Source organism: Ctenopharyngodon idella, chromosome 22 (assembly GCF_019924925.1).
Source record: "Ctenopharyngodon idella isolate HZGC_01 chromosome 22, HZGC01, whole genome shotgun sequence".
Lineage (NCBI taxonomy): Eukaryota > Metazoa > Chordata > Actinopteri > Cypriniformes > Xenocyprididae > Ctenopharyngodon > Ctenopharyngodon idella.
This window is the reverse complement of record NC_067241.1, coordinates 19200927-19228368: the sequence shown is the minus strand read 5'-3', so window position 1 is coordinate 19228368 and position 27442 is coordinate 19200927. Positions and strand designations below refer to the sequence as shown.

Sequence of the window (27442 nt, the reverse complement as noted above, 5' to 3'; positions counted from 1 at the left end):
AAATAATAGAGCAGTTGCCTAGAAACATTGTTTGATTGAGCAGATGATTGTTGCCTAGCAGCAGTTGCCACAGCGATGAAGGTAGGCAGGAAGATCATCCAGTTGTCGAAGCGGTTACCGTGGGAAAGACAGTAGACTGTATAGTTATCTCCCAGATCTGGTGTGATCCTAAAACTATACAAACTACTACCTCATCCCACAGCCCACAGAAGAACCCATCCAGAAACCTAGATCTTCACATTTTCATATTTCAGAAACAAAAAACTGTTTGACTTGTATTTTTATGCTCAATGTAACAGCAACTAACAATAACATACATAGTATATACATATTTATATTTATATATATATATATAATATATATATATATATAATATATATATATATATATATATATAAATATGCAATTTTATTACCTGCAGCATTCTCTCCAGCTCCATTGACTGTGCCAATCCCAGAGCCCTGTGGGAAATAAAAGCAACAATTAATCCACTCTTACTGTGAAATTCACAATAAATTAGTTATATAACCTGTGCCCTGGCTGTAGTAGTCTGCGTGGGACTGTTTTTTCTATTCCGCACCTGTTTAAAATTCACTGTTCACACCCGCTGTCTCCTTAAAATTATCCCAACCCGACCGACCCCGCTAAATGTAGATCTAATTTCCAGAATCTCACATGTTTTTTTGTTTTTTTTTGCACATCTGGCATCCCCCTTGTGAAATGGTTCTCATTCGCGCTTGAATATGTTTACACTACAAAATATAGTGAAATACAATACTTTTTTTTTTTTTTTTACAGTTATCTTATATAGCCTAGCCGTTTTTAATATGATGGACAGTTTAAGGATCCCAACCTTGTTATACTTAATATATATATTTGCTTTTTAGCCTACTAAAGTGTTCCCTGCAACTGGAGTTTTCTCTGTCTGAAGCGCACAACTGCATTGGCTTGTATTTTGGGTTAAGCTGCGTTGCTTGACATTGTGGAAAATAGAATAGAAACAAAATGTATTAGTCTTTTTACCCGTTATTATCAGTCTAAATGAATCTACTGCGAAATATAGGAGCTTGTTATAACTCAAACGTGAGATTTTACTGGGACGGCGTGTTCTTTATTCATTACCGTTCATTCATTTATTTTTCGTTCGTCTTTTATTTAAATAGCCTATCCTTTACTGTGTCAGTAATTACTGTGCTGCTAATTTCTGATTTGGGAGCGATTTGTTTGTCAGAAACATGTTAGGCTGCCTTTTTAAAAATATTGCTCTTAACAGACCTGTGTTTTACATCACTAGTGCAGTGTCCGTTCTCTGAGAATATAAGCCCTGCCCGCGTGAGGCGCGCCGCTTCCAGCTCGTGCTGTTCTGTAGTTTGTTAAAAGTTTATTAATTCTGAACATGTTCTCGACAGAAAGTTTTGTTCACTTCAAGTTCAAGCATGTTGTAAAAGCCTGCTACCGTCCAAAGTACACAAGAGATACCGACCGCTACAGTCTTTCATTCTGAAATTTAATCCAGCACCGCAAGCAATCTGATCAGTCCCGCAGGCTGCAGGAATGCAGACCTCTACCTAGGCCCTGCCATAAATCAGTACTGATTGAATTCAAGTAGTATTGGATGGTATGACCGAAATCTTATCACTGTAATGTATATAAATTAAAAAAAGAAAGAGAATTCATAACAAATAAATATTAAGAGTGGCATCAGCACAATAACAGCTGCTTCACATTAAATACAAAAAAGATTTTCACATTCAGAAGCTTTTTGGTCAGTGAGATTCAGCAAGGACACATTAATTGATTAAAAGCGACACTAATGACTCATACTTTGTTACAAAATTGAATTCTGAATGACGAATATCAACTATTGATATAAATGGTTATTTCCTTACACGCAGACACAGAACACACATGCTAGTCGGCAGTCGCCTGTAGCTCTTTTGGTGTGTGTTTTCAAGCGCAGTTTTTTGTCCCAGACGCAGCCAAAGTGAGGCAACAACAGTCAGCTTTTGTCACCGCTATTTCTTTGACGTCAAATTGGTGTGTCAGCCTTTATGCATCACACTTGTTTTCTCTCTCTGTTTACATTTAGCTCTTTTACCTGCAGGCTCTGCTCCCGGGTCTCCTCTCCAGCTGCAGAACTCTCATTCTGCTTGGCAGTCTCCTCTTCCTCTGCCAACTGTCTCCTCCTCTTCTCCCTGCGTTCCTCCAGCTCTTCATCACGCAAGCTCTCCAGGTGCTGTAGTATGGGGACCTTCACCACTGAGAGACCAAGCACAAGACTTGTCATTTCACATACACTCAGTTTTTTCTTCCTGCAGTGCAAGCTAAACAACAGATGCTAGGATACTAATTTTGAGATGGTCTCACCTGCCACACAGTCATGCATGCTCTCGGCATCCAGGACTTTACACTCATCAGTCCATCTGGTTAAGGCGGTCGGGATACTTGAAAGGGTGCCTGCAGAACACAAGGGTTTAGAAGGTGCATCTGTACCTGTTAATGTAAAGCAGCACGTCTGTGGGAGACTCACCAGCTTGTCCTCCAGTGCTGCTCTGCTCATGGAAGAAGTCATCCAGCAGTTCATCGTCCGAACGGGCAATAATGTGCACATCCTCGTTACCCACCAGGAGACGGGCACGACCGCGAGACTGCAGAGGCAGAGAGCTTGACAGCTGCAAGATATCAGCTGCAGCACTGGGGCCCAATAATCTGAGACAAACACAAAAAAGGAGTTGAAGTGTCACCAAACAGAATTGTAATTTGTCTCATTTATGATGTTTGGCATGTTGGAACTACAGGAGACCAAGAAAAGTGTGTGTGTGTGTGTGGGGGGGGGGGCAATCAACTTTAAAGATGAAGTTATGCAGAATTTCTTATCTTTAGAAAACCTAAATGCAAGCAAATTAATTAAAGGACTCACCTTTGCAAGATGAGAGGAGGGTTGGGCTGACGGTTGCCAGGGTAATGTACATGGATAGTGTGGCCTGTGTTGGCTGTGAGCTGGCGGAGAGAGCGTTGACTGCGTCCCATGCCTTGAGCCAATCTGCTGCTGGTGCCTGCACCCCCCAGCGTCAGCGAGCCGTGGTCAGCGTGACGCACCATCAGAGGGTGGGAGCTGGGGATATTTCCTGGTGAGGGAGGGATGTCAGCTAAAGTGTACAAAGACAGAAAGAGTACATGTGACACATTAGGTCAAAAGAAAAAAAATGGCTGTTAAAAAAAAAAAAAAAAAAAAAAGAGAGAAAGAGAATAAATGTAAAAGATGTTTATCAAAATACGAATGACTTACCAGATGTGGAGAACATGTTATCAAACTCAATGATGAGGTCATCATCTCGGTCGAATCTCTCAAAACGAATGTGTGGGGCGGCATTGATGTCAGGAAAATCTTCATCCAGTTCCATCTCTGAGCCTTCATCATCGTCATCCTCATCTCCCTCTTCATCATCCTGAGGATGAGCAGGGCAGATAAGTAGAAAACACACAACACGATTAGGAAAAATATGGAAAATGTAGAGATCACCCTCTTTAGTGTGTTTAATGGCTTTTTATATAACTATTACCTGATCTTCCTCCTCTTCTTCCTCCTCCTCTTCCTCCTCATCCTGACTATCCTCATCCTCATTGCTACCGCTGGAGTCTTCCTCCTGTGTGTGCTCCTCATCTTCTGGCTCGAGAATGTTCATAGAGTCTAAATCAACAAAGACAACAAAATGACTGCAGGATTTTCCCTAAGACAGATTAAGAATGAAGAAACTTCACAAATTCCCAGTGTAAAACAAAACTTTTTTTTAACAATTGTAAATTACCTTTTAGCTCACTTACATAGTCTGGTGTTGATTTTCTTTAAACACTAATATGTAGTCTTTTAAATAAATCTCAGGTATTTAAAACTACGTAATTACAAATAGAAAAAAAAATATTTATAAAAATGCTGTTTAAGTTTCAGATGGAGACCCTAAAATGGAGACCCTAAAATTCACAGGACGCACCACCTCTCTACCAGGCCCAATGAGTAGGCTATACCATTTATGGGTCATTGTCATCATAAGCTCCAAGACTGAATACATATGAGATTCACGTCCTACCCTCTCTGTTGGCTTGGAGAGTGGAGGCCTGACTCATATTGGAAGGAGCCTCATCCATCAGCACATCCTCTTGAGACTCATCCTCTCCAGAACGACCCACTAATTAACAGTAAAACCGAATCAAACGCACGTAACCAACTCTGTATCGCTTCCATATCTGGCCAGGAATCAAATAAATCACTTACCGATGATGGTGCTATTAACAGTTCCTGCATCTCTCTCTAAAAGTTCATCGATCAAATCCACCAACTCATTCTCCACCTACAAGCACATATGAATAACAAACATTGCTCAGCTGGAAGAGGATTTTCATATTCATCAACTGAGAGAACAGTTCCACAAACTGCTGTTTCTCTAACCTGCATGGCTTGAGTGCTCAACACCTCAGGCTGTCCAGCAATGACCACAGTGTCTCCCTCGGTTTCTCCATCCATCAGGTCAGCATCTGTGGCTTGACCACGATCACGATTCTCTACTGGCTCTGCCTCGCCGGCCTCTCCTATAGACAATACCAGCCATTACACACACAAAATTCGGTAAGGCAACTGTAACCATACTATGATGCAGGTTAAAATGGTCAACACATTGGAACATTTTAGCGTTACCTGGATCCTGGGTGTTGCTGTTGCTGTCCCTGACGGTGCCAACAGCGTCATGCTCTGTCTTGCTCTTGCTGGATCCCCCTTTACCCCCAAACAGGCTGCTGGGCTGGTTCACGATTCGTGACAGCGTTTCCAAAGGTTTCAAAGCAGCATTTACTGTGTTTGCCATGTTGGGACTGCAAGAAACCAAGAACAACAATGAGAAGAAAAAGAAAATTAATAAATTGATTTTTCGGCAATCAACCAATGTTGGGATGGGGGGGGGTACACAAACATTTATGCCTTAAATAAAATATAATACTAGTTTAAATATTTATTATTAGTAGTATTATGATTTACCTGGATAGATCAAGGCTGTGAGGCACACGGGCAAGGTCATTGACAAGGCCTTTCTTCAGGAAGAGTCGGATAATATTGTTCATGCCGTTGTGCTGGGTCTTGGCTGTGGCTGTGCTGTAGAAGCTCGAGGTGGAGGGACACGACTCCATAATGGTGCTGATGATGCACATAACTGCTTGCAAGCTGCAAAGAGAGAAATGTCAAAAGTTTAGTTAAGCTTTATGTATCTAATTAAGTATATGTTCTAGATATCTTAATTGTTTAAAAGTCAGTTTGGTATAGTGACTAGGCAGCTAGACTGACCGGGCGTGTTTCTCTGTGCCCTCTGCCATGCCCAGTGCTCGACTCAGAGCGGCCTTGACCTCGTTGACCAGGGCCGCCTGGGCATCGGTGCCTGTGCCAGCTGCAGCAAGGCTGGCCAGGAAAAGACGCGCAAGGGCAGGGGTGTCCTTGTCCTCAGAGTTCTGGGTGTGTGGGAGCAAGTGGTCCAAAACAAATGCCAGCACACTGCAATCCTGTACATATATAGGGTCACAAATGTTACATGACAAATGAGGTTTGCTGAGATTATAATAAAAGTCTTTTATAGACCAAGAGAAGTGTTCAAAGCGATCAGGAATCAAGTATATATTGCATAAAGAGGCTGACGTTCTTGAAAAACAATGACAGAAGTTGAGAGTGAAACATTTGACTAGAAAAACTTTGGTGGCATCTCAACTCAAATATGGCTCACCTCCTTAATGAGCTCTGACTGGCCAGCTGTGTAGTTGTAAGAGGTGATGAGAGTGGCGATGCCAACATATGACCGCACCAACTCTGCCAAAAGCCTCAGGATGGTGGAGGTAGGCATCAGAGGTTTGCTGGCCTTAGCTTTAGCAGCTCGGCTCTCCTCTGAAGAAGCTCCCTTCTCTCCCTCCTGCTCCTTTTTCTCTTCACGCATTTCCTCAGGCGTAGAGGCTAGGGACATAGAAAAAATAATGACAGGACAAATTTACAAGGGCAAGTCAAGGAACCAGCAAAAGTGAGAAAAATACGGTTACTGTATAAAGAAAGGTTTTGAGCTGTGTGTGTGTTCACCTTCTCCCTGTGGTGTTCCAGACTGGGAGGATTCTGCAACGGCACCATCTGCAGCAAACACCTGAGTCTGATAGAGTATAATTAACACCCACTGTTAACGCAAATCCCACATTTCTGAGCCTATTATAGTACACATACACTTGGGATACTCGTGTATCTCAGAGCAGCTAGATTTGAACATTTTGTTCAGAAAATGCGAGTAGTGCTTGCCTATGCAAAACTCATGCCACGGCACTAGAGCAGGAAAAATAAGCGGAAGAGTAGTGGTAAACAGATATATCGGCAAGGCAGATATATTGGTCCCTATTTGGCTTTTTTTTTTTTTAATTACCGGCATAAGTCAATTGCTTTTTGTTTGGCCAGTAAGTGTTGTGAGTGGGACTTTTATTTTAACAGCACTAAGAACCTAACATAGTGCAAACACACAGAAATGCCCACTCTATCTTCATTAATTTATGTTTACAAGTTCTGTCTAAAACAACCCACAATCCACAAATCAAAAACTTCTGTGAATCAGTTAAAGACCACATTGTATCTTGAATAAAAACACACATATTCTGTGGATGACGGTCTGTCTGTGACCAAGTGCACAGGGACTTACCAGATTACAGAGTGTTGATTGTGTTGTACCCTGTTGATTACAGTGTTTACTTCCTATTTGTCCATGTTTTAAACATTCTTCAAATTACAAAATCAAGAAGTTGCTATCTGATAGTATGTTGTTATGTAGAGGACAAAGTGTTTTGAGTTCATGTTTCAAAGTACAATTTTTTTTTTTTTTACTAGTCCACCAGAAAGCACATGTCCAAGTAAAAACACATCCCTCTACAATAAGCCACAAAGTTTAATTATCATTAATGTAGCATACACAGTGCAGGGCAAGTTTCACTGAAGTTTTGAGTAGCGGAATGAATGTTAGCAATAGTGATTGTAATTATGATATTCTATGATAACTGATGCAATACACAAAACGTATATACAAAACATATAAAAACATGTTGACTCTTACATTGATGTGGAAGGCAGACTGAGAGTCGAAATCACTGCCTTGTCTGGTGAGTCTGTACTGCTGGTAGACATCATCACCGACATCCTGCAGGATCTGACAAAGGTCTTGACTCCCTGGTACTGCGGCTGCCCGCTCCTCTCCTCTCTCTGCTACACAAACAAACCCAAATGGACCCCGAGCATTGAGAGAAGTGGATGTTTATGAGAGATGACAGCTTGATAGATCTGGACCATGAACTAAATACAAGCATGCTCTCATTTTTCTGCCTGATGATATTTCTTACCCTCTTCTGGAGCGTGATACGCTGCTAGGGCATTCAGCATGTCATAGATGACCTCTTTAATCGTCTCTGGTATGGAGGGCAGTGGGGACAGCTTCAGGGGTGTGGTCTTCACTAGCTGGACAGCATTTGGGCCCTTAATTCTGAAGTTCTCAAACTCATCGTCTGAGGCTGATTAATGGAGAGAGACTGTGATCAGGCAATTTGCTTAAAAAACAACAATATATGCTGATATATGACTTTTAGGAAGGATCTCTGGGAGATTTTCCACCATACCAGTGCCAGCACCTCTTGGGGCAGGGAGAGCAATTCGAATGCAACTCTTGGCAGTTTCCGTAAAGCACTCAGGGTTGCGGCAGGCTGCTGGCCCGAGGACACGTAGGATGTAGTTGATCTCCCTGGAGCCCAGACTACCTGACACCACACCTGAAGTAGTGCTTCCTGCACCACTGGTGACGGCAGACCGTACCACCTGAGAAAAGACAGTCAGCAAATAACAGTGAAATAAGGATACGCTATTTCAGATAATACACCTAAGATAAGATAAATGTAGCTTTTACGTGAATATGCACCTTCTCCATAGTGTGCCGCAGCGTGGCTGGGTCTTCTATGATGTGGCGGAAGAGCAGAGTGACCAGTGGGGTGAAGCCATTGAAACCTGAGCTCTGCGTGAGGTTCAGGATCATGCGGGTGCTCTTGAGCTCTGCAAACATCATGGCGTAATGGTGTGTACGAGTGAGACGAAGACAGAGCCGCAAGGTGGCGTGCAAAGTGTCCGGGTCCACAGGAACACTGATCATACTGACACAGGCGCGGATCAAAATGGTGATCATGTCCTCCGTCATGCCCTGTACAACAATACCACTGGAACCAGAGGGGTCTTGAAGGACGGAGGGAGCTGCCGTGCTTGGATCCTTCTGCTCTGACTCTTCTTTAGGAGGTGCCATTTCCACAGCCACAGAGCTGGAATCTGAAAAAGCCATAAAGAAAATTGTATGGGTGCGAAAGCCCCTATATATACACATAGGGGCTTTAGCACCGGATAGTTCTAGGAACTTAGTTGTAGGAACTAGCCACCAGGGTGGATCCCTGAGAACTAATACTTCCCCTAGGGCCATTTTCCTGGTTGCAGTCGCACCGCCAGTAGGAACTATGAAGTGACGTAAACTGCACTTGTTGGTGTGACTTATTTTGATGGCGCAATGGACCTTTATTTATGTCCACCTAAATGTTAACAGCCTGTCTAATATGTTATTAGATAGAATTGTTATACAAAAGAGAAGAAAAAGTATTAGCTTTTGCCGTGTGGTTGATGTCCAATGTCACTATCTGAGCAGAAATACATAATCATGTTTTGCTTGGTCCCCTCAAAGTTGCCTTTAATTTTCTCCTTAACTCGAGAGGCCCATCTATCATTGTTTTCCATGTTTGTAGAGTTAGTTTGTGGAGTGAATATATAGGCTATAAACTGTGTACACGTCTTTTTTAAAAACGGTGGGTGCCGGTGTTTCGCGTGCGTTCGACCAATCAACATACATTTACGTCACTAGTAGCTCCTATAGTGCTGGTTTAGACCCTATTTTGAAGTTGAAGCTAATTTAGTTCCCCCAAAAAGAGTTCCTAGAACTAAAATCCTTCCTAGTCCCTGCAGTGCGAACATGGCAAAATCCGGGTACTTCCACCAATAGTTCTAGGAACTATGAAAAGGTTCCTCCAGCGCGAAAGCCCCTTATATTATACACTCGCACAAATCCTGAATGCTAATAAATTTAATTATAGTTTATAATATCGAATAATCAAAATTATGTAGATTTATTTAATTCCTTGCCAAAATCAAAAACACCACAAAAAGCAGCACTAAATGTTTCAAAACAATGGATGAAACTCTTAAAAAATATTTTAAATGAACACGCTTGCTGTTTTTCCACCTGTATCAGTCTGTGTTTCCTCAGTCTTTGCTCTCTGTTCACTCTCTTCTCTCTCTGTATCAGTAACACTTCCAGATTTTGTGGTCTTGGGAATCCGTGGCACCCGCTGTACCGTCAACATAACTGGTCGTCTGTTCCCAGTCTCTTCATTCACCTGAAAAAATAAAAAAAAAATACATTGGAGTAAGATCCATTGAGCATGCTGTATGGACAAAAGCATAAATATCAAATTTCCATTTCCGTCAGATCCACATCCATGTTTGTAGCCGTTACCTGCACCATGGTGTTGAACTGGACAGTGTATCTCCTGCGGCCAGCAGTGAAGCGGACGCTGGTCTCTCCCGCCCTCCAGGCAGAGTCGATGGTGCTGTTGTTACTTGCGCTGTAGCTGCACCAGCGGCCTGAACGGTCGTCAAACCAGCGCCAGTTATTCCCATTGGGCTGCAGGTACTACAGATGATTAAGAATAAAATGAATTTAAGACTTCTATGTTCACTGTTGCCATATTCTCAGTTTATGATTATAACAGTCTTTTTACTTCATTTGGCACCAACCTTATTCATCTGAGCTCTTCGTTTGGATGATACAGCCATTTTCTCATAGAAGTCAATGAGCAGGAGCACAGGGGTGATCCATCTACAGACAAAAACATAGGCTTCTGTTAAAAGTGACATGGAAAACATTTTATATACCAAATTACATAAAAAATAAATGCTATAGTGTTGAATAAGGCCTCAAACATATCATTCCTATATAAACTAATACTGCTACTCTGTTTCAAACATGCTTGGGTCAGCAGATCTTTCTAGGAATGCTGATGTCTGAGCGCAAACTGATCAGTCATGCAGACAGGGGAAGGACAGGGACTCACTTGGGTGTTTGGATGTCCTTCTGCTCTTTGGCAGCTTGCAGACAGGGCTGCACTACCTCCAACAGCTTAATCAGCACAGTCAAGACACCACTGCTCTCCACCACCCGAGCACATGAGAGTTTCAGCTCCTGTGGAACAGAGCACGACACACTTCCGTCAGAGCAGTGCAGTGGGTGTATTCACTTGTCAATGCAGTTCCTCCAGTACTTTTAGAGGATAGTGTATAAATAAACAGTGATGATGTGTGCAGCAGACCGTGTACCTCGAAGAGCAGCGTGAGCAGCAGGATGCGGGTGGCCAGGTTGGAGGCCTGGGGGAGGGTTGCCATCTGTCTCGTCCACTCAGACACTGTCTTAGTGTCGCTGGTGGTTAGCGGCACCGCAGCCTTTATCAACACGTCAGCGGCCTCCCACACCTTTGTCAATATACACAAACATACAGCTGAGGATAGGGTCTAAAGCACACCATGTCTGTAACTTAAAACCGAGTATGCAGCCTACCCAGAAAGCATTGTAGGTGCAGCACTATAGCTTGTATTTATTAAGCATGCCTTTTAACTAGCCTCAATAATTCTAATAACTATATAAATTTCCAGCAAATACTGCAAATTTCCTTTGTACAGCAAATTAAACAGATGAAACAAAGCAACTTTAGTGTTAGTTCACCCAAAAATGAAATTTCTGTTATGTCGCAAACCCGCAAGTCCTTCGTTCATCTTCTGAACACAAATTAAGAATTTTTTTGTTTTTATCCCGCATAGAAAGCAATGTAATTACCACATACAAGGTCCAGAAAAGTAGTAAAGACACGGTTAAAATAGTCAATGTGAGTACAGTGGTTCAACCTTAATGTTATGAAGCGATGTGAATACTTTTTGTGCCCAAAAACAAAACAAAACTAACGACTTTATTTAACAATTTCTTCTCTCCCCTGTCATTATCCTGCACTTTTTACATTGTATAGACAGCGCAGGCTTCGGGTTTTATGTCAGAACGGCGACACATTATTGGCCGATGCTGTAGATGTAAACAGCACGACATATACATGTGATGCTGATGCAGGAGCCAGCCAATAATGAACCGGCGTTCTGACGTAGAACCTGGAAGTGCTGCACTGTCTATACAATATAAACAGCGTAGGAGAATGACAGGGTAGAGAAGAAATTTAACGATGTCTTTACTACTTTTCTGGACCACAAATGTGGTAATTACATTGCTTTCTATGGGGGATAAAAAAATTTTTTTTTAAAAAAACCTCATATTTCATCAAAAATATCTTAATTTGTGTCCTGAAGATTAACGAAGGTCTTACGGGTGTGGAACGACATGAGGGTGAGTAATTAATGACAGAATTTTCATTTTTGGGTGAACTTACCCTTTAACCTGTGAAAAATGTACATTTTACAAATTCCGTGAGCATATACGTGCATACTGACCTGATTGACCACCTGTCTGAGGATGAGGTCTCTGTATTCAGGGCCATTCCTTTTAATAGAAGTCATGAGCAGATCACAGAGGCGGTAGACTGTGTCCGGCAGCTCGTCGAGCAGGTGGAAGCATCCAGGCAGCATTGAGTCTGTGAAGGAATGTAGCTCTGTGGTGTCTAGAGGTTCAGCTTCTAGGAAGCGCTCCAGACAACGTGCTTCTTCCTCTTCTACCCGCTCCCTTGCTCTCCTCTCATCCTCCTCACGCCGGCGAGCTGCTTCCTACGGACAAAAAGTAACAGGGGTGTGACTCGTGTGTGTCTGTTCGAAGGCAGAGAAAGCTTGCTGAAGAAGATGTGAAGTAGGCAGGTGAGGTGACCTATGCTATGCTAATCATTAATTCCTATTTAAGTGATGTAATAATGAGTGTGTGGGTGCCCACCTCAGGTGAGTCTGAGCGCTGCTCCATGCTAACTTCTTGACCTAGAGACATGGCAATGGCCCGCATCATCTGGTCTTCTTCAGACATGGTGAACTCCTACAGAAACAAAGCTCACAGTGACTACACTAGCTTATACCTCGTGTGTGCATCCTGTCTGTGTGTGCTTGTGTGTGTGTGTGTGTGTGTATGAGAGAAAGAGACAGGGTTTTGTCTGTGTTAGGTTCTTACTCGGACAGCTGCGCTGAGGAGTGGTGGAGGGTGTGTGAGCAGGTACTCTGTGGCCTGTTCCATAGTGCTGGTGTTCAGCAGAGCCTCCATTGCATGCTCTCTGGAGAAGCCCATGTCCATTAGCTGTGAAAGAGATCAGATTTGGCTGGTTAGCACTGGCTAATAGCTCTTTTCAGGTATTAGAGATGTCTTTGATTAAAACACAAAGACCTCATATAAGGCATGTCAACTAACAACAATAGGGCCCTATGATTTCTGTGATGCAGGAAACGCGGACAGAATTACGGGAACCACTCATAAAAAAGGAATTTACTGTGTACTGCAGAATGTCACAGAATTTGGCAACACTTGGATGAGTAAATCAAAGTAGGGCTGTACACTTAATGAAATGGTGATTACTGTACATTTAATCATTACATGGATTAGTGTCTGAATAACCCCAAAAAGACTGTTATTGAAATAAGTTGTCTGGATGTTCTACATGTGTCTGTGTTTGTCTTCTACACATTACTATTATACAGTAGAATGCATTTCTTAAAGTAATAATACCAACAATAATAATAATAATAATAAAGTTTATTAAAACAATATTTAAGGAATAAACAATTTTTCCTGTTCAATGTTTTAGTTTAAACAGCAAACCTCTGTTGTGCATCACATTTTTGCCCAAAAAAAAAGAAAGAATTGTTCAAATTCGATTTGATTATATTTTAAAAGATTAATTACATTTAAAGTTGTATGGATTCATTTGATTATCACCATTTATGATAATAAATTTGTATTAAATCATACAAGACAGAATCCAGAAAAATAATAAAACATTTCATAGGGCATAGGGAATTTGGGAAAAAATATAACAGATTTCATAGGGCCCTACAACAGGAAGTGATGTTACCTGAGTGAGCTGAGCTTGGTTGACCTGTGGCTCTCTGCGAGTTGTTGAGTTGCTCCCCTCCTCTGTAGAGCCTCCAGCAGAGCTTCCATTGGCACTTCCAGGCACTGCTTCTCCAACTGTTCCTGCTGTTCCTGAAGAGCTGCTTGTCCCTCCAGCACTTGTGGAGCTGCTCTCCTCATCAGGCCGAGCCGTGCCCTCTCTTTCTTTGGAGAGCCGCTCCTGGATGATAGGTTCTCCTCGTAGGATGTGGCAGAGAATGGCCAGCATGGACTCAGCCATGCGTCCACCGTAGACCTTCAAGGGCTTACGGTTCCATAGGTTACGAATACAGCTGAATGCAGCCTACAACAAGAGATGAGAAATTACAATTGATTCTTAATGACAATTCAAGTGTATTTATATAATTTATGAATGACATTAATTGCATTCCTACCTTCTGGGTGACAATGAGAAAGCGCAAGGCGCTGAACTGTGGGGCATTGACTGTTGCTCCAGGCACTTTAGCGGGCAGAGAGTGTGGGGAGTCCAGAACTGTGCTGGGGTTCACCATCTTCTCCACTAGCATCAACCAGGCGTCTAGGAACTCTCCCGTCCCATCAGGCAGCTCAGAGTGTTCCAAGCCCTCTGACACGGGTACTTTACCACCCATGGACAGGGCCCAATTAAAGGTCCTGATGAACATGAAGCATTTTCACTTATAGTAATAATTATAATACTAAAAGCCAATACAGCATTATTTACTGAAGAAGTAAATCAGTTCAGTTTATATTATACTGTTATTAGGGGTGTTGCAATATAACTGTATTGACGATATAACTGTGATGTTTAAAAAATGAAATAGATAGATATCATGTTAATACTATACATATGATAATCTCACTAGATTACTAGCGCTAGTAATCTGGTTGACTTATAGTAGGTGGCGGTATTCCACTTCAATGCTGGTTGCCACCAGTCATACGGCACGGAGTGTAGACACTACTGCCGCACAAAATCGTGTCGATGAGATGACATAATTAATCTGACTGATGTCCTTATTTTTCCGAAATTTCTATAGATAATATATAATAAATATAATAAAAATATTATTGTGACTTTTTTTGACCACGATAATCATGTAGTGACAATGTTATATTGTTACAGACCTAACTATAATATAGATTTAAATATTAATATATTGCTATTTAATTTCATAGCTGAAAATAACTAGAAAATATATGGTTGGATAGCTAAAAATTTATATAGTCATTTTAAATGGTCTTGCAGTATTAAAAATGTATTTTAAATTTACAATCAGTACATGTAGTACAATTACAGCATGTACAATTAATTATAAAATAATATGAATACTGTTAAAATGGTTTGGTTATCACTTATGATCAAATCACCAAGGTCTATGATTTAGAATGTCCATGATCGTAGGCCTATGGGCTAATAAACAGCAAAAAGAAAGAAAGAAAAAAAGAAAACCTTGTCTACTCACTCAAACAGAGCATCATGGCCACCAGAACAGAAGAACTTCTGTAGCATCAGATGGTATGGATATTTCCTCTCATCAAACAACATGGGTGAGGTGAAGCCAACAGAGCAGATAAAGAAAGTCAGCCTGAATAGGCCAGAGAAGCACATTAATATTAATTTTATATACCACCAGGATAGACAAGACTCAGGCACAAGGAAGTCTGTTTACACTGGACTAACAGCAGTTCCTTTTAATAAACTATCATTAAAAATATTAATGCTATGTTTATAACAGAAGTATAGGGTAAACTTTGCTACAAAGTTGCAGGTGTGTTTACCTGAAACGTGGTGTGGGCGTGTAGGGAGGCGGCTGCCAGCTCAAGCCCTTGGTGAGGAGTTTAGTAAGAGATGACGCTGTGGCCCGAGCTGCCGGTGTTGGGGCCGTGCCTGTGCTGGTGGTATGGTGAGAGCGCCGCTGACGGACAGGTGAGCCCACACAAAGCTTCACCAGCAGTCCAAAAAGCTCAGCCAGAGCCCTGCCCAAACGAGAGGAGGCTGGGGAGATAAAGAAATATAGCAAGTCAAAAACAAGGTGCAATTTTATTCACGGTTTCTCATTTTACTTAGGAGTAGGCAGTAAATAACTAAATAAAGTGACTAAGACTGCTAACCTGAGAGCAGAGGCTTAATTTGTTTGATACGTGTTGCCATGGCAGGGGTGAGTTTGGACTTGGTCTTCGGGTCAGTGGCTGTGGGCTCGTCCGTCTCCATGGGAGCGAGAGAGTCTCCATCCAGGCCCATTCCTTCCAGCAAACCCTGAGCAGAGGGATCCACCCCCACAGACAGGGTCTCAGTCTCAGCTGGTGGAGAGAAAAAGGCTTTAGAAAAGAAAAAGCAAACCAGCAAAAAAAGCCTTGAAATGCAAATAAAGAGAACTGAGATGCAAAAAGAAGGAAATAAAATAGAGAAACTGATAGCTAAAATAACCCCCCCAAAAAATTTCATATAAAATCATATCAAATAACAAGAGAAAGTGAGCTTTATAAAAACTTTATGGTAACACTTTAGAAGACGGTTTCATTAGTTAATATTAGTTAACATGAACTAAGAATTAACAATACTTCTACACCACTTATTAATCCTAAAGTTAATTTACATTTACTAATACATTATTAAAATCATGTATTTGTTAACATTAGTCAATACACTGAACTAACATGAACAAACAATGAACAGCTGGATTTTAACATTAACAAAGATTAATAAATACTGTAACAAATGTATTGCTCATTGTTAGTTCAAGTTACTTAACATTAACTAATGTTAACAAACGAGACCTTATTGTAAAGTGTTACCGACTTTAGATGCAGAATTGTCACAATGCAGTATTGTAGTATTTTACCAGTTCTCCTGCCTGCAGCTGTTGTGCTGCTAGAGGGTTTATCCTCCTTAGGCACAAGTTTCTGCATGTCGGCTTGACCAAACTCACATCCAGGAGGCAAACTGCAAAAAACGACAAGCAAGGCAAAATTACAAAAAAAAAAAGAAAAAAAAGAAAAGAAACAATAACATTTTGTTTCAGTTAGTGGACAACCACCTTCTTAGATATGGCCTAATTCTATACTGTACATTATTTTACCTAATTTTAAAAGTTGTATTTCAAGTGAATAATTTACTTAAGAAACATTAAAGTTGCATTGAAACGGATGTAGCAAAAGATCTTTCTTTGGACCCTTTTCACAGGCTGTGATGATGCGTTTTGAGAGTGGATTAGTAAAAGGTCTACCATATGTTCACCATGTGCGAGATGAGAGAAGTACTAACCTGTTTGGTGTACAGAGGGACAGCAGCACAGTGCTCTCCCACACCAGAGAGCAGTAGAGCTGACTCAGTTTGTTCAGAACACTAAGACCCAGTTGAGATCCCCACTGATTCACTGAGATAGCACGGATCTCACTCTGAAAACAAAGAAATAAAATCAACAGATTCATTGATTATCGAAAATTTACAAATTAAATATTGATAAAGTTTACAAACAGCTTCCTATGTGCATACCTGTCCGACTCTGCAGGTATGAACGAACATGAGGATGTACGCATGTGCCGCTGTGAGGGCATGCAGCAGTGGGGTGGCACGTGCTGACAATGTGGCGTCTGTGACATGGCCTGCGTTGGCCAGTTCTCTGAGCAGAACAGAGCCACCAGGGACCTCGATGGGCCGGTGAAGAGGCTCCAGAGCAGACAGTATGCAGTCCAACTGACACAGACCCTCCTGGAGAACTTTCGGCTCATGGGACAAAGTCTAAAACAGTGAGAAAGTGAAGGGTTAAGAGAATCAAATTCAACAGTAAATATCACTGCATCTACTGGAAAATTCCTGAAACAGGGGAAAACTGCTGTATATCCTTTAGGTAGGTGTCAATCTTACTAGTATAGATTTGCAGACTCCTGCCACAGCTTGGCAGGCAGCAGAGGTGGGGAAGTCAATGGGCAGGTTGGGCAGCCCAAGAATTGACACCAGTGGTAGGAGCCCCTTCTGGTTGACAAATTCCTGACAGTGGTCATCTGTTGTGTTGTTACTCAGAATGGACTCCACAAATTTCATCTAAAAGCAAACACATATTTTAGTTCCAGTCCTTGTAAAAGAAAACGTTATTGTCTAATATCAGACTTGATGCGTTTTGATAAACACCCAATGAACTGAGCTTATGCGATAAGATTAAATCAGAATAGGCAGTCTGAAGAATAATAATGAGATAAAAGTATAAATAAGACAAGATGCAAATAGTCTGAGTCAGCACGTACCACATTCAGGATGTAATCCATAAGAGGAATGGGGATTCGCTCTTCTGTTCCCACCACTCTGTAAAAAACATTCATTTGTTAAGAACAATCCATTTATTAACATGTCAAACAACATTGATTTCTCACACATGGCATTAAAAGCGAGGAATATTAAATTTTTTTCGCCTGCCCTATACTAGAAGCTATTTTGATGCACTAACTGCCTGTTGCTTTCTGGCTCCCCCTGCTGCTGGCTAAAGGTATGTAGAGCCTCTTCCTCCTCCTCATCCTCACTGGATGCCTCCTCTGCAGCATGGTTCGATCGAGCTGGAGGTACCGTGACGGTCCCGTCTGCTTTCTGTATGGAGGGTTTCTGGCAGATGTACTCTGGCGATCGGCCCAAGTTGCAGATCTCCTCTAGCAACTGTTAAAGGTCAAGACAGTAATCAAATTCAAGGTCTCGGAAAGAATGTGAGTTTAAATATGCAAAGAACACTGCAATAAAAGGGCATTTCTAAAGGCAATGTGTCAAAATGTAGCACTAGCTGCTTTACCTTGATGATGGCTGTTGTAGCATCCGTTTTAAGTGTGGGCTGGTGCCGCATTAGCTCGTCGACAGCACTGCCCAAGTTAGAGGCGGTGTCACCTGTTTCATAAAATTACACTGACTTTTAGAAACATTCCCATTATCTCCAAACACAAGACACTGACTGTATGGAGAAACAGGTACACATGTAGGGGCCACTCACCTAATGGGTCAGAGCTGCGTCTGCGGCGCATGGCAGGCAGGTAGTCTGGTGAGAGCAGCACCTTGAACAGCCGCTCGAAGGGCTGGCACTGCACAAATGAGTGCAGACCACGGGCATTCAGGCACAGGGCGCTGAAGACGTTAGGCAGGGAACCCAGCACTTCTCTGGTGGCAGGGACCTGTAGAAACAAATAAAAGGTCTAAAACGTGTATAATGAGCTGCTGGAATAGGCAAGGATGTACAGCAATGGAGAAATATAGAGGGAATATGGGGGGGCAAAAGGAGTTTTGAATGGACAGAATGTGTGGGCATAAGAGAAAACAAAGTTTTAAAAAAAAATGAAAAAAGGGAAGTATATATTGTTATGGCAGACTCACATCTTTGATGAGCAGTGCATGTAGCATGACATCAGTGAGACCATTGTCCTGCAGAGATGACAGTAGAGAGGGCTCCTGGAACACAAACACCGTCACCACCTCCGTTGCTGAAACAGAGAGCGAGAGAAATAGTGTCAGAGACACAGAATAGTGTGGAGACATATAGGGCAGGCAAATAAATAAACAAGATTCAAACTAATTAATTTCACATTTTTCAAAGAGCTGAGAGTGTTCTTTTAACCATACTCCTCTTGAAACTTTCTATTCCCGTATGCAGAGAAGACACTGAAGCCAGATCCACACAAAGTTGCGCAATAAAAATTTCGGCTAATATTTCAGCAGCACCAGGAATGCTTACCCAGGAGAAACAGTGAGGGTCCATAATACTCTGCATTACTGATGATGTGTTTCAGAGAGGTAGGGAGGGACCCATCCATTACTATAAAGAGAGTATAAAAGGCAGTGAACATCACTTTCGGCAAATTAAAATGCTATTAACCACAATGTAAAAATTATAGCATTATTTAATCCAATGAATTTCATACCATGACGAATGCCGTCAGAGAACGCAGGGTCCTGAATGGCTTTTTTCAAGAAGTTCAGCATAGATTTCAACAGAGCGGCCCTCTGAGGGATGCACTGCACTCCTGTTAGGAAAGAAAATATATCAAATTTTCATAGTTTAACTTGTACTACTATGAAGGAAGCCAATTAACTTGCATGTTAATGTACAAATTGTACCTGCTCTGGGGGTGCTGGCTGCATTGCTCTGTGCTCGCGAATCTGTCTCTGCTCTGGAACCAGAAGAAGTGGATGGGCCGGGACTGCTCTCCATGGCAACCTCTGACACTACATTGACAAAAGCATTTTTACTAACTTTGGCAAAAATGGTCACTGAAATATAAGAGATAAGCTCTCAAAATACTTTTAAAAAAAGAAAGATGTAAGGGTTTGGAATGATGACAATTTAGAAGACTTAGGAATATAGTGTGTGTGTCATATTGTATCTTTACATCCTTTTTGGAGCTTGACAGCCTGTGATTACTATATACTTTTATTCTATGGAGAAAAAAAAAAAGCTTGGATATATGGTAATGTATTCTGGGTTCAACAGAAGAAAATCAGTCATACAAGTTTATAATGACATGAGTGAGAAAATGTATTGTATTGAATGTATTACACCACAAAAACTGGTCATTACAAACCCCCAGTGTGTCGATAACAGAGTCTGTGCATACTATACACAGATTTGAATGAGGATAAACTAAATATAGTTTCACTGCCACATGTAGTAAACATAACAGTGATGGTACTAACTGTCCATATCTGTGTCCATGTCCTCTGTCTCAGTAGCTGTGTTGGGCCTCTGGATCTTTGGTTTGATTACAAAAGGGCACTCTTTCCTGGAGAGGTCAACCTCATGCTGCACAGAGAAACAATGGGGTCACATTCCGTCAACAAAAGGGCAGAGGGCAAAAGGCTGAATAGTCTACGCAGGAACAAGGGGCTGAACGAGCTATGCTGGGGCGGCTTTCAATACCTCCAGTCTGCAGATAAAGATTGAAAGGCCGCCGTGGGACTGAAAAGCAGCCATGTCCAGATTGGTGATGAGATCCACAACTCTCACTGCCCGCGTCACAAAGGTAATCTGGTCCTGCTCGTCCCCAAGGAACTTGATCACCTGAGGCAGAAGTAGCATGGATCACAATACACCCTCACCTCATTAAATGCTCCAAAAATAAGGAAAATAAGGAAAAAGCACCAACCTTTAGCAATGCCTCCATCATACCACAAGATACTAAGGCCTCTCCGCCTGCATCATAACTAGCCAGGTGGTAGAGGAAGGAGAAGAGGGCTGTGGCAAATTGGTGGGGGTATGGCTCCATCAGCGGGTCTGAAACCCCAAGCAAAAATAAGAACAGTATGTCACCAAACCAAAAACCGAAGGAAAAAAGCAAACAAATCCGAGCTAAAAGTCCATCTCCTCACCGATCATGGCCTGTATGCAGTTGCGGACAAGCACAGGCAGAAATCCATGGTAGGAGGCTGTTCCTGTGCAATCGATAATGTTGGACAGTTTGGGGGTGCGCTCCAGGTGGACTATGGATGTCAACGTGCGCAAGGAGGCGGCCTTAATGTCCTGCAACAATACATTTTTTGAGGGTTCATCAATATTATAAAACCATCTTTTATGTTTGCTTGTTTATGGAAACAACATATTTTCATGGTTTACTTTTTATGGGAAGAGCAATACTGCCAATTCTTGGCAATCACTCTAAACAGTGCAACAAGTATATATACACTGTATAGTGCTAGAAGTAAAGATTAATAATTGCTACCCACCACCAACTGCTTGTCTGTGATCTGAAGTACATCCACTAGCTCCTCTATAAGCCCATTGTAGAGTATGCTATTGGCTGACTCCTGGAGGGCGTTGGAGTACACTGCACGAAAAAAAAAAAAAGATTAACCATACATATGTTCAACCACCCCAGACAGAAAGCAAGAACCTAATGCCGTTTCATGAAAATGAATACCTGTACTTATTTTGGTCGGTACCAGAGGTCACTTACCGAGTATAGAGATGGCATGCAGCCTGGCTTGCACAGCCTGCAGTCTCCTCTTGTGGTTGGAGAAGCCGTGTGCCAGGCGAATGTGTGTGAAAAGCAATATTTGTTTGTCTTTAGGGATGTTGTACATAGCCGTCAGAGACTCCATGATCTCTGAAGGGCTCTCGGAAATCTGAGGGCACACCGGGGAAAAGCAGAAATTAAATTCAAGCGTAATCAATAGCTGTTAAAGGTCTATGCACTTCCATTAACTGTTCCACAAGGATGGCAAATGAAAACAACAAAAGGAACTCACCTTATCAAGTTGTTCGATATGAATGTAGTGTAGCGTATTACTGCTCGACTGTTAAGAGGGGGAAAGGGTACAACAAAGGTTAAAAGGTTCTACACAAAACAGGACAAAAAGAAATGAATTGTTTTCCCTAACAAAAAAGACATTGTTGAATGAGAATGGCAAAATAAAGGGAATCATGACTCCATGCATACCTTTTTCTCCACTTTGACCTCAGAGCTGGGTTCTGCATAAAACTCAAAGTGCAATGTGGTGGCACTCGGTGGATATTTCTGGAGAAAAAAGATAGACATCAGAAATAAAAAACAAACAAATTACAAGACTAAAGGCACGCCCACACCAAGATCGATAGCTATAAAGATAACTATAGTAGACAACATTTGAAGTGGATCAAAAAAGTTAATCAAAGTTGTCCTAAGAAGAAAGTTTTAGGACAACTTTGCTGAAAGGTTTTGATTTACTTCAAATGTTGACTACTGTATATTAGCATCAACCCCAGCAGATGGCATCATTCTGTTTATTGTAAGTGCGTACTGTAGTTATGTCGTCGTCTGCCACTTTAAATGCTTGAGCTCTTTAGAGCAGGATGGATTCTGATTGGCTGTCAATGTTTTTATCAGCTGGAAAAAAAAAAATCATTCTGAAAGTGATTCCAACGACAGTTTCTCTGCCGTTATCGTTATAGTTATTGTCCTTGGTGTGAAAAGGCCTTAAGTTAGTTTGCAGGGCATAATTAGTAGCACTTAATATCAATGGTGCGCACAACTAAAGCGTAGGTTTTTTTTCCTCTTTTCACAATGACATAGTATAACATGTAATAGAGCATAATAGCATACCGACATCGCCAGATCTCTGCAACACTCTGCAAGACCAAAGCCATTCTCTTTACCACCCCAGCTCTACGACAGTGGAAATAAGAGAGTTAGGAAAAGGTGTAGAATGAAAGAAAACAAGAATCAACCTTCAAATGTCAGTGAACAAACCATGAAATCATCTGGTCTGTACAGAAGCAGGTCAGCATGTTGCTTTAGTTAGAACCGATACAAAACAAATGAACTCATTTCAATGAGGATTCAAAATTTCACACTGGAATCAGACAATTCATGGAATAAACTTTTAAAAATGACAAGTACAGCAAATTACAAAGGCTTTTGATTTGCAGCTGTTTCCTGACACGGCATTTCAATCTCCTTGACTTGAGCGATCAAAACTGAGAAAAAAAAAATAATATGACGAAGACTAAAAGTAGAGCTTTCATACCTCGGCCAGATGTTGCAAACGGGCAAGGAGTGGGCTCCTCTTGTCTGAGCCCAGTCTGGTGATGTAGTTGGAACGTTTGCTGAACACATACAGGAGATTCAGCACAGACAGAACCACCTGCATGTCACATGATGCTAGAAGGGTGGTCAAGTGCTACAGACACAAAAAGAAAAAAGCAAACCCTCAAAATCAACTCGTGATGAACCAGGCTAAAAGAAGCAGGTTTTGTTGGTCAGGGGTTGTGGTACCTCTATAGAGCTGTACAGGTGTCTTGAAAAACTGTATTCAATTAACAGCGCGGTGAAGTTGAGCACAGCCAGCAATAAGGCTTTTAGCTGCCCATTCTCTGGCCGGTCGCACACCAACAACCACGACATGTTCTCCACTGTCTGCCCTGCATCACAGAGGATGCCATCGAAACGGTCCAGCAAGTCCACCCAATGATACAACTCACACTGAAGAGAAACAGGTCGTCATTAGACATCTGAACATGCATATTAAACACTATGATGGTACATGTTCCAGTGTATACCTTGCCAATATTCCAGGTCTTGATTTGCTGCAGTTCCAGCAACAGCTGTTCATCACTGCATCCTTTTAGCTTCTCTATGAGAGTCCTGCAGTCGGCAGGCTGGAGGAGGAGCGCAAGAACATGTCAACAATGAGGAAACGCGCACACACACAACCTCAAATACTCCAAATGCAAAGAAATTCTGCATACTGACCGCTTCAGTGGGGGTTTTCTTCAATTTACTTCTGTCAACCTTCATGGTCACTAATTTCTACACTCGGTTCCTACAAAAAGCACATCAAATCATGAGGGAGAATAATAAAAAAGCTCAGTCAAATAAACAGTGAATAATACTTATCTACATGCCACTGCATGACATTCAAGTATAGCACAGTATCAAAGATGGAAAAAAAGACTATAAGGCCTTTCCCTCTTGAATTAGTTAACCCTGGGTCATTCTAAACCCTGGATAAATGGAATCTTGGATATTACTTTAGGTTACAAATTACAAACTTTACCTGGGGTTAAAAATTAATACTGGGTATACATAAACTGAAGTTTCACACTGTACATTCCTAAACCCTGGAATATTGTCCTTATTTGCATATTTGCAGTGTCAGTGACTGGATGAAAGCAGCACATGACCTGTTTACATAAAGCCTCTAGCATTGGGTGACCATATGTGCCATTTTCCCAGGACGCGTCCTGTCCAGGATTTCTAAAATTGCCTAAAATGGCTTGCCTCTTTAATTGTGAAGTGGTCATATCGATGTGCCCCCGGAACGCGATTTCTACACGGAGGTCTGTGCAAGCCACTGTTCTTATTGACAGTCTTCATGCAGTGCATTAAAATGTTGTCGTATTTGCAATGCTTTGACCGTTCTCTGTAGATCCAGCCTTCTCGCAAGCCACGATTGGTCGATTATGTATAATGCACGCTATTGGTCAAATTATTTTTCAGTCATTACCTTCCGCAAATATGAAAACAAAATGCAACTTAGAAATCCTGGACAGGACACGTCCTGGGAAAATGGCACATATGGTCACCCTACTCTAGCATTGCGTATCATCATATATCAAAGTCTTTGGTAAAGTCAAAGACTTTACCAATTAGCAATTGCCTCTTTCATTTAGAAGGCGGGACTATTCCGCCATATTGCGAGTTGCACTTTCTCCCATTCAAACTTTTCCGCCAACTGTTTTTCCCTTACAAACTACTGTTTATACAACACGCAGTGTCTCTGTGACTGTCTAACACTGCATCATTTCACACTGTACAAGTTTAACAGCGTAATTTGGTGTTAACGCCACAAAACCGGATAAGTGTGAAACGTTTCTTTACCTGAGGATTAAAAAGTGGTTTATAATAATAAACCAGGGTTAAGCACAGTGTGAAAAGCCCTTATGAGGTGCATTTTTGAGTCATACAAGAACAATTACATATTCATAAATAATCATATCCAAATGTAGGCTCAAGTGCCAAAATGTCAGTGTAAACATTCATCCAAATTATGCAAGCAGATAAATTCAGAAAATGTAAAAGAACTCACGGTATATTATTTGGCAATTCCAACTTAACGGCATTTTTCATGTGCAAAACCTAAAGTCAAAAAAAGAAAGATAAATGTGAAACACTCCCTAAGAATGAACATAAGAATGTTTGTGATCTTGCTGCCAAACCCTCTACACTACAGCTCTGAGAGGTCATTTAAAGTATATCAGAAAATAGTTATTCTAAATGGTCAAAAACAATCTAATACTAATTAGCTGTAGAATAAAAACTAAATCAGGTCTGGCAGAAAGTTAACAAAAGTCTGAGAGCAAGCCAAAGGAAAAGCAACCCACATTGGTTCAGATATAGGGCAGATTCTGGGCACAGATAAACTCTAGCATTTTACATACACGTCCTTAATGAATTCAACCAATTCATTTGCTCCTTCTGAAACAAAAGGCTGTCAATGTAGCGGTTTTTTTTTTTTTTAGAAACTTGTGCACTCCTACTGAGAAACAAAACTGATTTAGGACCTTGAACCCGGTCAAAGAGAAGCACTGGCCTGTGATCAAAGAACCTGACATAAATAAGCCAGCATAAGCCTTTACTCAGCTATGCTATTAAACGTAAATGTAATTACTAAAGAAACACACTAATGTAGTTCTTGTTAGAGAACCAAACGGTGTTGTAGTCGTGGGAGCAACACAGCAGCTAGTTACCGAATACCTAAAATTACAATGACATTACTAACCGGAGCCCATAAACGAAAGCACAACACCGTAAACAAACAAATCGTAGGAATAAGTGAAAGTAACACAGCCACGGTGTAAATAAAACAATAACTCTACATATTATTTCATTAACTACTTCGAACGAAAACAACCCAGCAAACGGAGATCAATGTGAGGAAAAAGGCAGCTAACATGCTATCTAGTTTTTCCTTGCTAACAAGCTACCTCAGTCAGCAAGCTAAGTTTTGCGGATAAACGTGGTCACGTCATTCTTGTTTAATGACGCAGATAAACACGATCATCGCCGATTTTTCAAGAAACTAACAAAATCACCGTACGCGAACTGTGAGGAAATTTGACCGTTAGCCGCTCGCGCGACATCTTTGATTCTGAGCTCGCGAGCTACAGAGCTCTAAGCGGCACATAATTCCCCTCAACATGTCAACACAAACCCGCAATCTTCAACTCACTCTTAAAATCGTTACCAAAGCCCATCTTTTCCAACAAACATTCGTCAAATCCTTAATAGAAGGCTCGACTGAGGCGGAATACGTCAGGAGCGAAGCTACACAGGTCCATATTTTCCCTCCGGGCTGCACACATGCTCTGGTCTAATCGAGAGCCCGGCTCAGCCTGGCCTGCTCCGGCAAACCCGCTCACTCCCCTCAGATCTCTAGCTCACAAAAACAGCGTCTGTCACAGCGCTTCCACAGCCGTACCGTGGCGTATATTATCACACATTTTCAGCAAGCGCTTCGTCTCGATGAACTGTAGCTGGTGAAGCGCGCGCGGTGCTGGCGGATGAGATGCTCGTGCATGCGTTGGTTTGGTGGTTAGCTGAGAAACGCAGAATATCTCGCTGAATCATTCTCTACTCGGGCCTACCATAACACTGACTTCCAGTGGACGGCTCAATTTCTCACTTTTTACTGCTGCACTTGTGCGTAGCTGCATTTGGGGCGAACGTAGCGTGTCACACATGATATTAAAGTGTAAAAATACAATTATCTGAAATAATATTTAGGAGCCAGCTATAGATACTTAAGGTTTAAGTTCAGATTTGATGACTACATTTTTCAGCCTAAAAGAAAAGTTCATGCATTTTGCAATCAATCAAACAATCTGGATGTATTTTTGTTAATGCACTACATTAGGAGATATTAGATTTTATTGATTATAATACGGTTTAACCTAACTACTAGCTTGAAAAGAAATGAATTACACTAATAGTATGACATGATTATAATTAGATTTTAATCATTTTCTCACTCAGTTGCTTTGTTTACTGTAGTTTGGCGTGTTTCATTCCAGTCATCAGCATCAGTTTAGATACTCATAAAACAAAACCGATAGGATGAAGTGTGGTGATATTATTTTATTTATTTATTTTGGGGTCAGTTTGGTTTTACTGACCTATATTCTCCATCAGCAGTAATCTCTACAGTAGGATCATATATGACAGATGTTTGGGGGATATAAACAGTGAATTCTTCTTATGGGAAATTGTATATTTTAATAACATAAGACCGAAGGTGGAAAATGTAACCCCTGAAGGCCAGGTAAGAGGAAATTAGGTGTCGACTGTTGCTGAACTTGACGACTCAGCACATTTTAGGTATGAGCATCCATATACAGAGAACACGATGTTTTGAAGGCTTAAATGCATAAATCCTACAAAAAATTTAACATTGCACATCTCATTTAGCACTAGCTATCACATACGCATGCTCTTTTCGTCGTGATTCACTGATAGAATCATATGACATTACCCGCCAGTTCCCCACCATTTACACTGATGCACGATTATTATATTTAATTTTAGAGATTCTGCCTACAGAGTGTAAATAGATTTCAGTCTATCTATGCGCGCGCACATCGCGCGAGCATTCAACACACCACAATGCTCGTCAGACGGACCGCAAATTAAAAATGGCGGTTTATATTAGCTAAGTGTCCGGTCTTTGCATCAAAAACACTCATTTTAATCATAGTACACACGTACAATTTGCAAGCAAACCCGTCTGTTACTCTTAA

At 41.4% G+C, this 27442-nt stretch overlaps 1 protein-coding gene across 11 annotated transcripts in view; it reads right to left on the bottom strand.

Moving 5' to 3' along the window:
• huwe1 (HECT, UBA and WWE domain containing E3 ubiquitin protein ligase 1) overlaps positions 1-27442 on the bottom strand; it is a 43370-nt gene that overhangs the window by 15766 nt on the left and 162 nt on the right. For 3 of the 11 annotated variants that reach the window (XM_051879060.1, XM_051879071.1, XM_051879069.1), the window contains exons 2-60: positions 24736-24785; positions 23400-23469; positions 23207-23305; positions 22923-23129; positions 22675-22827; positions 22251-22313; positions 21609-21686; positions 21418-21465; positions 21126-21294; positions 20896-20996; positions 20542-20692; positions 20319-20446; positions 20093-20233; positions 19870-19975; positions 19294-19401; positions 19098-19199; positions 18911-18991; positions 18553-18659; positions 18176-18374; positions 17981-18072; positions 17648-17850; positions 17448-17505; positions 17071-17247; positions 16699-16944; positions 16468-16601; positions 16046-16146; positions 15315-15503; positions 14982-15198; positions 14666-14788; positions 13616-13853; positions 13183-13524; positions 12288-12410; positions 12060-12155; positions 11630-11899; positions 10457-10609; positions 10195-10322; positions 9878-9959; positions 9597-9773; positions 9324-9477; positions 7968-8365; positions 7672-7867; positions 7399-7566; positions 7116-7264; positions 6708-6737; positions 6107-6173; positions 5763-5986; positions 5333-5544; positions 5030-5212; positions 4694-4866; positions 4448-4587; positions 4274-4349; positions 4089-4187; positions 3564-3691; positions 3290-3449; positions 2921-3149; positions 2531-2709; positions 2368-2457; positions 2099-2259; positions 416-461 (exon numbers count right to left, since the gene is read on the bottom strand). In XM_051879060.1, coding sequence (XP_051735020.1) covers positions 416-461; positions 2099-2259; positions 2368-2457; positions 2531-2709; positions 2921-3149; positions 3290-3449; positions 3564-3691; positions 4089-4187; positions 4274-4349; positions 4448-4587; positions 4694-4866; positions 5030-5212; positions 5333-5544; positions 5763-5986; positions 6107-6173; positions 6708-6737; positions 7116-7264; positions 7399-7566; positions 7672-7867; positions 7968-8365; positions 9324-9477; positions 9597-9773; positions 9878-9959; positions 10195-10322; positions 10457-10609; positions 11630-11899; positions 12060-12155; positions 12288-12410; positions 13183-13524; positions 13616-13853; positions 14666-14788; positions 14982-15198; positions 15315-15503; positions 16046-16146; positions 16468-16601; positions 16699-16944; positions 17071-17247; positions 17448-17505; positions 17648-17850; positions 17981-18072; positions 18176-18374; positions 18553-18659; positions 18911-18991; positions 19098-19199; positions 19294-19401; positions 19870-19975; positions 20093-20233; positions 20319-20446; positions 20542-20692; positions 20896-20996; positions 21126-21294; positions 21418-21465; positions 21609-21686; positions 22251-22313; positions 22675-22827; positions 22923-23129; positions 23207-23305; positions 23400-23444 — 8497 coding nt within the window. In that variant the 5' untranslated portion in view covers positions 23445-23469; positions 24736-24785. Of the gene's footprint in view, positions 1-415; positions 462-2098; positions 2260-2367; positions 2458-2530; positions 2710-2920; positions 3150-3289; positions 3450-3563; positions 3692-4088; positions 4188-4273; positions 4350-4447; positions 4588-4693; positions 4867-5029; positions 5213-5332; positions 5545-5762; positions 5987-6106; positions 6174-6707; positions 6738-7115; positions 7265-7398; positions 7567-7671; positions 7868-7967; positions 8366-9323; positions 9478-9596; positions 9774-9877; positions 9960-10194; positions 10323-10456; positions 10610-11629; positions 11900-12059; positions 12156-12287; positions 12411-13182; positions 13525-13615; positions 13854-14665; positions 14789-14981; positions 15199-15314; positions 15504-16045; positions 16147-16467; positions 16602-16698; positions 16945-17070; positions 17248-17447; positions 17506-17647; positions 17851-17980; positions 18073-18175; positions 18375-18552; positions 18660-18910; positions 18992-19097; positions 19200-19293; positions 19402-19869; positions 19976-20092; positions 20234-20318; positions 20447-20541; positions 20693-20895; positions 20997-21125; positions 21295-21417; positions 21466-21608; positions 21687-22250; positions 22314-22674; positions 22828-22922; positions 23130-23206; positions 23306-23399; positions 23470-24735; positions 24786-25878; positions 26062-26127; positions 26301-27442 lie in introns of those variants that run through there. The other 8 variants (XM_051879062.1, XM_051879063.1, XM_051879066.1 and 5 more) reach the window with 8 other exon arrangements.